This window comes from Haemaphysalis longicornis, unplaced genomic scaffold, assembly GCF_048455015.1.
Source record: "Haemaphysalis longicornis isolate Haplotype H1 unplaced genomic scaffold, Haemaphysalis longicornis Haplotype H1 scaffold_13, whole genome shotgun sequence".
NCBI classification, from domain to species: domain Eukaryota; kingdom Metazoa; phylum Arthropoda; class Arachnida; order Ixodida; family Ixodidae; genus Haemaphysalis; species Haemaphysalis longicornis.
This window is the reverse complement of record NW_027526233.1, coordinates 17690887-17704695: the sequence shown is the minus strand read 5'-3', so window position 1 is coordinate 17704695 and position 13809 is coordinate 17690887. Positions and strand designations below refer to the sequence as shown.

The 13809-nt window shown below is 44.8% G+C and overlaps 1 protein-coding gene across 2 annotated transcripts in view; it reads right to left on the bottom strand.

The window, feature by feature from the left end:
• Positions 1-1447: 1447 nt before the first annotated feature.
• Positions 1448-13809, bottom strand: part of LOC144164262 (sarcospan-like) — a 91702-nt gene continuing 79340 nt past the window's right edge. Inside the window, exons 3-5 of one of the 2 annotated variants that reach the window (XM_077694779.1) lie at positions 7895-7987; positions 3512-3703; positions 1448-2000 (exon numbers count right to left, since the gene is read on the bottom strand). In XM_077694779.1, the coding sequence (XP_077550905.1) occupies positions 1716-2000; positions 3512-3703; positions 7895-7987 (570 nt within the window). In that variant the 3' untranslated portion in view covers positions 1448-1715. The remainder of the gene's footprint in view (positions 2001-3511; positions 3704-7894; positions 7988-13809) is intronic. The other variant, XM_077694780.1, reaches the window with a different exon arrangement.

Genomic DNA, 13809 nt, shown 5'->3' with positions numbered 1-13809 from the left:
CGAGAGCTTCGGCGCCCAGACCTCGTCTGTTTGCCTTCATCTTCCACTCTTCCAGCCGGTCAGATCCGCGGAAGGGGGAAAAGCGAGTCCCTCCTCGGGTTCCATCCCCATGTGATTGCCTCTAGGGCATCCGGTGCGAGCAGGCGCGGCCTTTCTCGGAATGCGCGGCGTTTTAAGCTGCCGCGCGACGCGTTTTTTTCATTTCCGCGCTGCTCTTCCCAGGGACCGCGCTATTTAGTGTTTCAAAATGCCCGACAGAAGGTAATATAATGATAAAAAGCGCGCGTAGGGCAACCTTCAAATGTAGCCAAGGAAACAGGACTGTTCTGGGCTGAGACCGACAAATTAATCTCGGCTTGGCGTGTTCTGCTTGACGTGGCTTTTCAATGGTGCGTTCGGAGCACCATATACCTTATTTTCAGGATTCTCACGCTCACATTTTTTTATTAATGGTACCTTTCTAAATTGTGTACACCGACACGAACTTAGTTCCCAAAATACAAATAAATGTAATACGAATCTCATCGCGTCCAAAACTGTCAAGGTCAAGCCACCTCAAATGCCAACACTCAATATTTTTCTTCCTGCAAGGTGGAGCTGGTTAAGCAATTTTATTAGGCACAAGGCACTCCCGATACTATAGTTGGGTGCACCAAATAAAATGTTTTTCGGCACGCACGAGGTTCAACGTCTTTTACATACGTGTGGTAGAGTCGGAGTCAAACTATTTTTTAGAATTTTCCTACCTTGACATACCTGCGTGGCCCATTCGGGAGAGCATTAGAAACGCGAACTGCGGTACACTGCCACAACTAACATTCCTCCGTTAGCATCCTTGTAGAAAGTTCTGTTAAAGTCCATTGCTGCATGAGGCCGTAGAGAACAGTTCAGGATATTTTAAGTGCAATGCACTTCTTAAGCGACCCTGAACCTGCGTCCACCGGCGATGTCCGCATCACATACCCACGTGGGGGATTGGCCAGGAATCTCCTCGTCTTCCTTGGCAACGGGGGGAGATGGGCGCGCGCTGCCTGGCCGCTGACATGGCACATACCCACGTGGGGGATTGGCCAGGAATCGGGCGTGAGAAGAGCTAATGCACCCGCTTAAAGGAGTACTGACACGAAATTTCAAAGCTGAGATCCGCTCTAGCAATCAAGTACAACGACAACACAAATAGGTGTCTGTGAATAAATGCATTTTTCTTTCTTTGTAGTTGTGTGTGTGTGTGTGTGATCTCTCTTTCGCGAACATTACCGAACCACGCAAATTCAACTCGTGCATTCGCACTTTCACATTCTTCCCCTCGGGGAAATGCGGGGAATTTTTTTCTGATACAGGCTACAGATTCAGAGCAACGGTCGAAGTTCGAAAACAAGCGCCTGCAGTCCGAAACAAAATCTACAGATATTAGACAGCAGGAACCGAAAGACCCTACCCACTGGTCTGGTTTTGTCATAGCTGCTTTATTTTCACAGCCAATGTAAAAGCCGATGATTTTCAGTGCAGTCTAGTGAACAATTAGTCATATCATCGTTCTTCAAACACACCAGCAACTTCAATAAATCAGTGGGCTTTTTGGGAAGGCTGCGCAGCTGTGGACAATAGTATAGCGGTGGCTTTAACACTAGACATGGAATTGATGACACCTCAGGTTAACTCTGGCGCCATGCTGAAAAGCAGCGTATTCCATGTCACTGGCACTCATTGGAGAATCACGAAGCTATAAGCTGAGGTGTCCGACCACGCCTTGAAGGAGAGGCTTGACTGTCGTCGTGTTCAAGCACTGCCAGGGCGTGGTGGTCGGCCGAGAACTGCTCCCCACCAAGGTCACCACAGGCCCCTAGCGGCTGGTCGGCGACGAGCGAGCGTCGCAGGCCCGCATTGAAGTACACGTAACGACTGCTCCAGAGCAGTGTCAGGTACCACAGGCTGCACACGCCACCGAAAGCGGATAGCGACGCCGACGTGTAGAAGAGGCCTTTCACGCTGCTCCTAACCTGCGAGAGGGACGAAAGGGAAGCATGGAGCGCTCATAAGTGGCCTCGTTCTGGTCAAGAAAACGGTCAGAAGCTGTTCTTCATGTCGTGCTGAAGACTTTAACTGTAAAACAAAGGGACACTCCCTCTCCAACGGTTTTGAAACAGAGATGCGCACTTTTGCACCCTCACCAATTTCGCTGGAACTGCTTGTGCAGAAACGTCGTCATACAATGGCGTAAAGGTTGTATACCAAAGTAATGCTGCCAGTCCAGGAACACTCTGCAGCACACTGAAATTTCCATTTTTTTACTTAGCTGTGTGGGGTGATGTCCAAGAGAGTTACACTACATAGCTTTTTAGACGTGTTTACCTTGGTACAACCGCCCAATCAACTTCCATAAATAGACCATGGAAGGGCTACCTTTCGCCCGTTGATTTGAACAATATTTTTTATAATGAATACCTACAGGTAAATAGTCCTGATAAGTATCTGCTGCGTTGTTTCTTAAACAGGGATTTCGAATGCGGATTGCGGTGAGGTGCGGTTGCGGTGAGGCGCGGTTGCGGTGAGCCGCCGTATGTTCTCTTGCCACCATCAGGCATAGCTGGTGACTACGGCTACCCTGCACTTTGCTTGTAGTCTCTGGAGGAGAAGAAAGTTAATTGTTCGTGTGTGGTGCTTGCAGGAATATCATATCTTTTTCGCACCACTTTTATTGCCGGCAGGTCAACCGACACGTTTTCTCCTTTCCACCATTGGCGTTGCATTGGGTTCTGCGTTTAGGCACGCCCTGTCCTGTGTCTGCCGCATTCGTGATTTCCTATAGGCGGGGAGTACACCTTTCCGTAGATGCTTTATTACAAAACTTGTTAGCCAAGGCGCTGGAGTCTTGTAGCGTCGAAGGAAGACACGGTCGATGATCGCGGAAAGGCTATCGGTGTAGCGCCATTCTACCGTCGGTAACAAGCATGCCCTTATTCAGACTAACAATGCATTTTCACAAGCAATTACCCAAAATTTATTGTTTTATGTCACAAGCTCATTATATTTTTAGTTCAACTTAGTTCTTGAGTGCACCCGACTGGCAGCCCCCATCCTGCACTACCGCCAGCCATTGTGACCCTCTATCGTTCAAGACACAAGTATTCCACTACGCCTAATCCCCACTACTCTGGTAAATACAGGTACTTTTAGGCGAAATTAAGGCAATTGTGTATTGTCGTTAGAAATATAAACACCGCTAGACTTTCACCACCGACTGAAATATACGTATATTAGTTCAGTAAACACAAAATCCGACCAAGAATGAAAAGCTAACACTTTTTTCCCGCCTGTTATATTGCTACATTTCAACAAAATTTCTAGTGCCCCTATTGCCCTCACATTCAAATTCTCAAAAATAGCATTCCAGGTCAAAGGAAGGCTGGTGGAATGTGAAGCCTTTCATATAGCTTACGACTGAAGAGAGGGCTGTGGCCTTCCTTTGTAACGCTTGTCCCCCGAAGGGTGCAAATAACCGCACATTCACCTGCAAGCAAGTGACTCCTGCGTATCTGTAGAGTCGCACCGTATCCGGCAGCACGCAGAAGCACTGTCGGCCCAGCGCATCGTCGCGGCACTGAGCGTACCGGTCGATGTAGAGCAGCACGTGCAGCACCAGGAAGGCCGCCGCCACGATGCATAGCACGCCACTGATACCGCTGAGCGCGAAGCTCACCACCTGCACGGATTCAAGTTATCTTACTCGTCGTCCCTGGATTGAAGTCAAATGCACTTATACAACCTCTTATCCTAATGGTTCGGAGGTTCTTTCAGCAAAACTGATGTTAAACGGCTTTCGTTTTATTGAACGCATAGGTAGTCGCACATGAATGTGTGAAGCGAACACCAGAACTGCTGAGGGGCAGAATGTGTCGCCTAAGCACTCACAGTACATCGCAACATGGTCGTCGGCAGGGTGATGCAAAAGCGGAACTTCCCTCCCCCCTCCTCCAAGCCACCCCAGAAGAATGGCCCCGCCCTCTCGTCTTTTCCCTCTTTGCCTTCAATACAATGGGTTTGCGACCCTCTGGAGCATTTCCTGCCGACGCCCATGCATCCCGAAACAGTATCCTTTTTTTGCGATAAGGGTTGTGGGTTTGAAAGGCCGATAATCATTTTTGTTTCTAGCTTGGGCTCATCTTCGTGGCGTCTTCGCTAATATTGTACAAGTAATAGGTGTGGTTGAGTTGAAAGAAGCTCTGAAGATCTATAAAATCTGCACGACATGAATGCGACATGAAGTAAAGCTAATGACGCTTACGTACGCTTGCAGTTTCCTTGCCAGTTTCCTGGCTGGAATATGACAGGTTTTCTGAAATTAGGTTTCAAATGAATGCGAATGAAGCCTTTACTTAGAACTGTGTTCCACGCCAATATTGGCGTCGAATGGTACTCGAGAAGCGGTAGTCCAATTGAACTGTGTAAATACTGGAAGCATGCTTACCTTGCTACAACCATAGTGAAATAGACACAAACTCAGAATTAACGCAGACACAAAAAATAAATATCTGATGGCTGACATTTAACCAAACATATTGCAACTAGTTCAACGTCACGGAGTCCTCATGATTGGGCAGAGAAAAAAATATTCATTCGATTATCGATTACTTCAATATTTTGTTCATTCATTCGACCCAAGCTTTATACATTAGCAAACACCCCGACCTCCAAAACGTAGGCAAAATAAAATTTGACAGAGTCAGGCTACACACAATGTATATGTAACTACACTTGGACAAATTTGGTGCAGGGCCCCTTTCAGTACACCATAAAGTATGAGGTTAGGTTTAAAGTCGTATTATAGAACATAATGTTTGGTTTCGGTTGAACACCAATAGCATGAGGCTATCATTTCCTTACTGTACTCCAGGTTCGCCATAGGCATGATTTACAGTGACATTTTTCCCTCGACAGCTGACAGGGAACAAATCTGGCAGCCACCCGTAGCAGCCATAGCAGTAGCTGGACGAACAAAACGTAAGACCCAAAATAGCAACTCAACGGTACATTATTAATTTTGTGCCATTCATTTTTCTGGTACTGCAAGACAACGCAGTTGCATATTTTTAATCCCTCTGGGCCTACCTAGTCGCTCTCATCTCCCCTATTGTTTCAAAACAACTTCCTAATATACCCGGTTTGAAATGCATTTCGCACAGCAAGGTAACACTCGTATTTGACCACAGAGCCATGTGTGCTGCATCAAGCTACTGCATGGCAAGCGACGCCATATATTAAAGAACGAGAAGTAGGAATAGCAAACCATACTTGCCCACCATTTAAGAACATTGAATTACTCGTAGCCGGATTATTTTCTACACGGGCGTATAAAACGTGGGCGCGAGATTCAAGTGTCAGGGTACATGTTACATGCCAGACATTCAAATATAGTTTTTCCTTTACCGGCTAAACGTATTTCCGTCTCCTTTGTACGTCACGGGCAACAAGACAATAAAAATCGCGGCACCCTTTACAGTCAGATCCACCTTTGTGGTATTCTCATGGAACACTGAAGTGCATTTGTCAAGTTCACGCATTTGTTTGCACTGCGTAAACTGGCTCAAATAAACACATTTGTCAATGTTTTTCCTGGCGATCAGGTGTTATTTAATGTATAAAAGCTGGAAGAAAAACTACCATGCGTAGCTTGCGGTGGCCGCACAAAGAGCAGTAACGTAAATACAAGGTGCTACGTGATTGGACGATATCCAAGAATAAAAGTAAAACAAGTTTTGGTTTAGATTTTGCGAAACATGTCTGGTATCGGACGTTATCGTTTGATGGTCGTTCTCGGCATCTGAGGGATCGGCATACCGCGATTCTGCCGTGTTTTCTGCTGTAAAATGCGTCATATGAGCCTACCACCACGACTTTAAATCGTAACAATCACTAGCCCAGGTGTACGCACTGCCTTCCGCGTCACCAAAGCCGCTCAAATGCGATGCCAAAATGCGATGCCATCTTTGCAGCTTGCTTGGCTCCGGCCCGGATCGTAAGGGGCGTCGCCAGTGCGTCAAAGTTAGTCGGCACGCTTTTTTGGAACTCGCTTGCAAAGCAATGAACTTTACCGCGCAAAAATGGTCAATTTCGTATAGAAAATATTGCCAAAAAACAAATAAATCAACCTTAAACACATCCAGTATCATTCATTACAACTTACGGCTTGAAAAGCTAGTACCTAGTACCTAGTGCTTAAGACCACTCGGCCAAATTGTTTTCATCTGACAAAAAGAGCACTAATACTTTGATGCAACAACTCCTAAAAATTTTTAATGTCTGCTTGAAAGCTGTAGTGGTAACCCATGAACTACCCGATGCAGTATGTATCCGATTTCTCGATCTTCACCTTTCTTTTATTCATGAGCACACCTGTTGGAAATACGAACCTCTAGGCAAGAAGTTGCTCCCTGCGTACGACTCGGCGCACTCGAAACTGCTTAAAAGAGGAATTGCAAACCTGTGCCTGAAAAATTCTCTAGTTTCATGGATCAGGTTAATCGCCTAAATAATCTTGATTGGGTGTAAATTATCTTGATGGGGTGTAAGCACATGGTGGTAGTGATGTGGTGGCGGATTTGTCATATTTTATTTTTATGTGTTATGTGTCGACTTCTTTGCTGCCTTGATCTGTGCTGTATCTATAGGAGACTTCACCGCAATAAACCTCAGTTGTTAGTCAGCGCCTGTGTGTCGTGCTCTCCCATTCGTCCTCGTTTCGTGTTTGCGAAGTGAATCCAAACTTAAAATTGATTTTCGATGTGATTCCAACCTCGGATCGCTACAAAAAAATCTGTGAGGCATCAGTACAACCTATTGAAACCAACTATATCATTTTTAGGCGTCAAACTTTGGAGTCAGCACTTTTTAAGGTAAGCCGCACACAACACATTTACTCCGAATAAAAAATCGGGCATGGAAGGGATAACGCTCGCCTTCATTCATCACGCTTTGCTTTTTTCGATAACACCACCACACTAAGGGGGCAACCTAATACCTGCCTAGGCCCCAAATTCCGAGACATAATGCCAACAGTAGTTGCGCCTTAAGTTTGATCCCAATTTAGATGTTCACAAACTTTGGATATATTCCCACCCGACATCTGTGTTCCCCACTGCATGGCTTGTAAATGTACACAAAAGTTTGCCGATGCAAGAAAAAATAACCTTAAAAGCGGAACTATTACAGAACCCACCGCCCCGGTCTTTTGCATAGCCATAGCGCAACTTCCTGGGTGAAGCCCATGATAGCACTTTTTTAACAGCAGTGGTGTCTTAGCCGAGCCTCATTCGTCCGTTGCACAAAACAACCTCGCGGGGCGATGACGTCCCGTCACGTTGACTGGCCACCCCTGGCGCAACTGTGGAAAGCTCCTCGCTTTACTACCCTATGCATGGCACTGCCGAGCCTCACCGGCACCCGTTCAGCCGTGGCTTCCCAGCGCAACACGTCGTAACGTCTCGTGTACAGCGGCGTTGTACAAGGTTTCACTAGAGATTGCGCCGTGTGAGGTGCAACAGCGGGTCTCCCATTGAGGGGAGCGGTTGTCAGCTCCGCTGCTTCTCCAACCTTGTACCACTATTAAAGGCTGCGCCGATTTTTTAAACCTTACCGAAACAGCAATCTACAAATGCATGTAATTAAGCTGCCTATTACGCAATTTGTGTTACGCCGCAGAAATTTTTGTCACAGAATTTGAACACATGGGAGAACACTGTTAGTATTTAACAGTATTTAACAGTTTTCTTTTCGCAACAACAGAGATTTTTCTGCACAAAAGGGACGGAAACAGCGTCTACAAATAAAACATACTTGAAGAATATATTTACTCTCAGAGGGGCAGCAACATTGAATCAGCGTTATGTGTTCTCACCTTCAAAACAAAGATGGGCTTGCGGTTGTGCTGGGTTTTGTAGTTCGTGTTGCTGTACACTGTTATGATGCCCATGATTCCGGCACATAGTAGCTGCAAAAAAAGAAAACGTCCATAATGCAAACATTTGTCATAGCGCTGTACATTTAAACCAAGATTACTAAACCAATGCAACGGCCTCATTGGCTCATCATTTGGTTGGACGATGTTGGTATTTTCGCCTGGAAATCTGATAACGAGTGCAAAACGGCGCCAAGATTAAAATGATAAGAAAGTTTGGAGCGCCGTTAATCACCTCAGGAAGAAATTACACACATACGTATATACTTATGATGTAGAACATTCCAAAGCATTATTGTCCTATAACCTAAATTGTCCTCTAATTAACGTCCCGATCATCCTATTAAATTCGCGCGACATAAAACGAGGCCTCCTTTTTGCGCCCCTGTGATATACGCAGTTGTAGTACCGTACTTTTAAGAAGACCCAGAGCCTCAACGCTTTTAAACACAACTATTGCTAGCTTTCTCGTGGTTTGGTTGCGCACTGGCGCGTTGTACGAAGTAGCTATAATGATTTACTTGTAGCACTGAGTTTCCTAAGCTGGAGAGGGCGCTCTTGGAACGCTTATTTATCATTACTTTAGATTTATTTGAATTGCTTTGTTGCCCCACAGCCACAGGTGGGCTTGACAGCTGTGCCAACATGCAGCTTTCCCTGACACCGTTTGCGTTCATTGCGCAGGTTCTTGCTACTGCATCATGCCGAATCGAGCCCTTCGATGATTTTTTCATCAACCGGACCGAGCTACGCTCGTTCCCGTTGCATGACGCCGCATCACCGACCCAGCCACCGCCGACAGATGTCCCCAGCTTCGCCCCGCCTGCAGTACTCTTTGGACCACCAGTAGCACCTCCATCAACGACATCAGCAGTTCAACTGGATATAAAAGACCGCGCACCGCGGCCGCCACTTCGTGGGCATGACAGCTGTGCCAACATGCAGCTTTCCCTGACACCGTTTGCGTTTATTGCGCAGGTACGTTCATCTGACTCCCTTTACGCAAAGAAGACTAGCAACCGTTTTTTGGTACAGCTGCCTTGCCCACAGTGTCTTTGGTGTATTCTACTAGATAGTTGCAATTGTGCGAACATTGTTCTGAAACTGTTACTGCTCTCAGGTGACATAGAGGTTAACCCCGGCCCCACAACTCGTAACGCAAGCAGCCAATCTGACCCTACAATTCACGCACTTCTAACAAAACTCGATGAAGGCCAGGCTGAAATCCTTTCTGCAATTAAGGCGATAAATGAGCGACTAACCACAACTGAAGAAACAATAAAGGACCTAATAAATCGCATCACAAAGACTGAAGAAACTTGCTCCTCTATTCCGGAAATTCGTACGAGCATAGATGTTCTAACTAAATCAGCAAGCGTTACAGCAAATCACCTCTCCCACGTGGAAGATAGGCTCAATGATGCCGAAGACCGGTCTCGTCGCTGTAACCTCCTCTTTTATGGAATTACCGAAACGCAAGAAGAAACATGGGCAGACAGCAAAAAACTAGTTACCAACATTTGTAGGAACAATCTTAAAATTGACATGCAAACAAACGACATCGAAAGAGCACATCGAATTGGGAAAATTCATCCGGGGAAACTGCGCCCAATAATCGTTAGCTTTGCTCATTTCAAAACAAAAGAATCCGTATTGTCGAATGGTTTCATGCTTAAAGATACGCCGTATAGTGTAGCCCAAGAATATTGCTTTGAAACTATGTCATCTGCAAACCTCAAGTGTACAACTACTCTCTGTTTATCCTTGGCCCTGCGTTGTTCCAGTCAGTCTTCCTAATATCCCCTCCGGACACGTTGGGAACAGTTTTGTTGAGATGGTATCTGGTTGTCGTACTAACTTCTGATGGCGAACATTTCGCTTTTCTCGCGCAGGGTTATCCTACCCGAGCATTCCTCATATATGGTGCATAAAATCTCTGTGTAGGTCTAATATATTCCTTGGTCTTTATATGGTTCAAGCGCACCCGCGGTCTTTTGTGATGAAACGCTTTTCATAGGGTATAAATGACATCTAAAGAGGGTCACTGAACTCCTCGGATGTTTCGATTACTTGATTGAAGTGTAGGGTGCGGTTTATTCTGCAAACACTCCCAAATAATGATAAGTAAGCTCCCTCTATATTTCAAAGAAAAACAATATACAGCCAATGTATTCTGCCGGTAATGACATATGGAGCTGAAACGTGGCACCACACGAACCAACTATAAATCAAAATTCGGTCTGCTCAAGCGGCCATCGATCGAAGAATGATGGGATTAAGACTTGAGCACACGAAGCGAGCCCCCAGGATCAGAGAACAAACTGGAGTGGATGATATCAAGGTGGAAATAAAGAAAAACAAATGCACTCAAGCTGGACATGCCGTGAGACCAAACGACAGCCGGTGGACCACCACGCTGACATAGTTGACATCGGGAGACGGGACTAGAGGGACGGGAAGGGCAATTACTCGATGGAAGGAAGAAATAGGCAAATTTGCGGGTAAAGAGCGCAGTCGGGAAGCGCAGGAGAGACGCGGTTGGAAGTTAATGGGGAAGAGTTTGTGTCGCAGTGGACGTAGGCATCTGTTGTTATTGATGATAAATAGTAGCTTTTATTATGTACGCGATCAGAAACTGTGTCTACTAGACAAAAGTCTTATATAATTTAAATACTTTCCAGCGGGCGTTCCCGTGTAAAGGTAGCTGAGTGTCAATATGAAATTTCAGTTCGTTCATCGTACATGGACAATTATTATACATTATTTGAGCGGGCCTACCGCATCGAAAGGATGCAAACAAATAAACTGAAACTGAAACTGTGAACCGATATTCGGAATGAAGAAATAGTAGGGTGAGGGAGGGTACTTTGTTTAGAAGAGAAATTTTTCGAGAATTCTTCTTTTATCGATCCGTGTTTATTTCAAGCACCGTATGCAAACTGATTTGCTCCTGCTTTCCTATTTCATCAGCATTCAAACGCCACGTTTCCAAATCCACCTTCGTGCGTGGAATCACCAGCAAACCAGGGTAAGATACGCACGCACAAGGTTACTAACAGAAATTTGGGCGACCATGGTTATGAAAACTGTAATGAGAACAATTGCAACTAAGGGAAGCATGAATGGATCACATACAGACGCATTTGTTGAACTAGAAATATTTACTTTAGGGCTAAAATTGCATTCTAGTCAATACGATACACGTAAACCTTCTTACAAAACAAATTTTTGCGAATATTGCTTCATTTCCCCGAAGCTTTCTTGGTATTTCATTAGCGAAAGAAGTTTTTTCCTTGGTGCAGCCTTTGTTTGATATAGTAGAAACTTGTGGTGAAAATTGTATGCGCGCACCCTAAAGTTGGCCGCCAAGCCGCTCGCTTTCATACAGTACGAGGAGACTGCGCTTGGAGATTCTCACTATAGACCATCGTCGCACTCTTTCACTGGAATATACATAGCCGTCGCAGCACATAGGTTTGTCGTATGGCAGTAGCGGCCACGTATGCGCTTCCTCCATACGTGAATTTTGAAAAGTGCGACAACAAGCAGACAGGCGTACAGTATATACAGGCGAAGGGACATCGGGAGAGCTTCGGCTACAGAAAAGCGGTACCAGCCGGGCATTCAATATTTAACCGCAAAACATCTCGGTGTCGACGTTTCTGAATATTATTTTCACCGTCCTACTTTCCGAGACTCTAGCAGATGTTTGTGTGCAAACAAGTACACGTTTACGGCGCTGCACAAAAACGATCCGCCGAGCGAAGAGCTTTTCGGTACTTTGCTGTACTTTGTTCAACTTGGATAAGCTTCAGTGGTGCTCGCTGAATGTTTCACCGGAGCTCATCAGGTTCCACAAGGCAAGTGAATAAATTATGGCCTCCACGGTCGCCACCGCTCATCTCTGCACTTGCCGCTGGAGGGTTGCCTTGTTTGCTAGGTTGACGAAGCGTGCGCGCGAAAACTCCCACAGCTCGTTTCTGATATTTGCAGGGCAAAAGATGGCCGCAAAACATGTTTGCTGTAAGAATACGATCGTCCAACTGAGGTAGGATAACATCGTTACACAGCACCGAAATATCGAGTGCGGATGGAAAAATAGAATTACCTAAACCATCTTTGTACACCGCATCGAGGAATTTCGTTATTCATTGGATGCACTACTTTATTCCACAGGATACCTTGGTAAACTGCGCAACAATTGGTGCCGTTCCAATTTTTGTATCATTTTTAAAATCTCCTCGTCACCTACTTTCTCTTCCCCGTAAGTGCGTCAGCATGGTTATGATCTTTGGCTTGGCATACTGTCTGAGGGAAGCTAATATCATGTTCGAAACAACAGCATATATACAAGAAATAAAGCAACAATACCTTCAAGATTCAACCTAGCAGTTAAGAAAAACGTATAACGAACATTTTTTTTCTAGGCATGATTTCCGGGTAATTGTAAATCATTTTTATTTCCACAAACGAGTAAGTCAACGTTACAATGGCTTGGCAGTGTGAAGTTCTGGATATCGCACGCTAACGAACTGTGACTATCTAGCAAGCTGTCGGCAGACGAACTTCTAATAATATTCAACAGCTCCAGGTGGAGCTGTTGATTACTCGGTGGGTCACGAATGCGGATGTGATGTGACAGACATTCCTTTCTTGTTTCGTTAGAACCAAAGTACGCAGTGCAAATTAAAAACTTAGACATTTATCCTGAAAGACAGCGCGCACGATATGGTGAGCATTTCATCATGTAATATATTGATACGCATCAGGTTCTTTTATACGCAGAGAAATATCGCACACGAGCGTGCTTATAGTAACTGCTGTCACCAATATATAACCTTTGCATGTGCTATGTGAAATTTTAAGTCCAATTTAAGCTCTAGTCGCTAAGAAGCTTGCAAATTATGTGAATTCCTCGTGCCGCCCCAATTTTATTTTTACACTTTGTAAGCACTATATTTACAATGTATCCCTGTAGTGAACTCAAGCATTCTGTGCTAGCTAAAGATGTAAAAGACGAATTTGCCTTTTTGCTTTTCACTCGCCGAAAAAAGAATTAAGACAACAATTATGTATCTCCCGACATTTTTTTTCTGTTTACGATGTCGTTATGCTCATAACCACATCTTTCTTTCTTCAAGCTCTTGAATTTTTATCGCGTTCCTTCTTAGAAGACCTTCGATTGATTTGGGGCCACATACGTACTTGTTTCGCTTAGTGTATTGCAGGATGCTCTGGCGAGATTGGCATTGAGCGGTGAAGTAGCGGGGTCTATCTACATTATCTATTATTATCTACATCATTATCTATCTATTATTTTCTATTATTATGTATTATTATCTATTATTATCTAATATTTTCATTATAATCTACATCAACTATAGGCCAGTGTCGCTTCTTTGTTCTGCCTCTAAAATATTCGAGTTATCTCTTCATAAGGTCTTGTCTTTCTCACTTAAACACGTCCTCATTCCTAATCAACATGGCTTCATGCGTGGTCGCTCAACTTCCACAAACCTCGCATGCTTCATGGAGCAGGCTGTCCCAGCAGTCATTGGTAGAAGCCAGCTTGATGCGGTCTACTGTGACATGAGCAAGGCCTTTGATGTAGTCAACCACTCGTTATTGCTTGCCAAGCTCATTCTGTTAGATGTTCACGCTTCCTTAGTGGGTCTTATACGTTGCTATCTCCAGGAGCGATATTGCTATGTAAGTGTTAATGGTCAAACATCATTTAGGTACAAAGCAACCAGTGGTGTACCCCAGGGCTCCGTTCTGGGCCCCCTTCTTTTTTCCATTTTCATTAACGATGTTGCTTCTGCCATTAAAAATTCATCTTTTTTGTTGTATGCTGA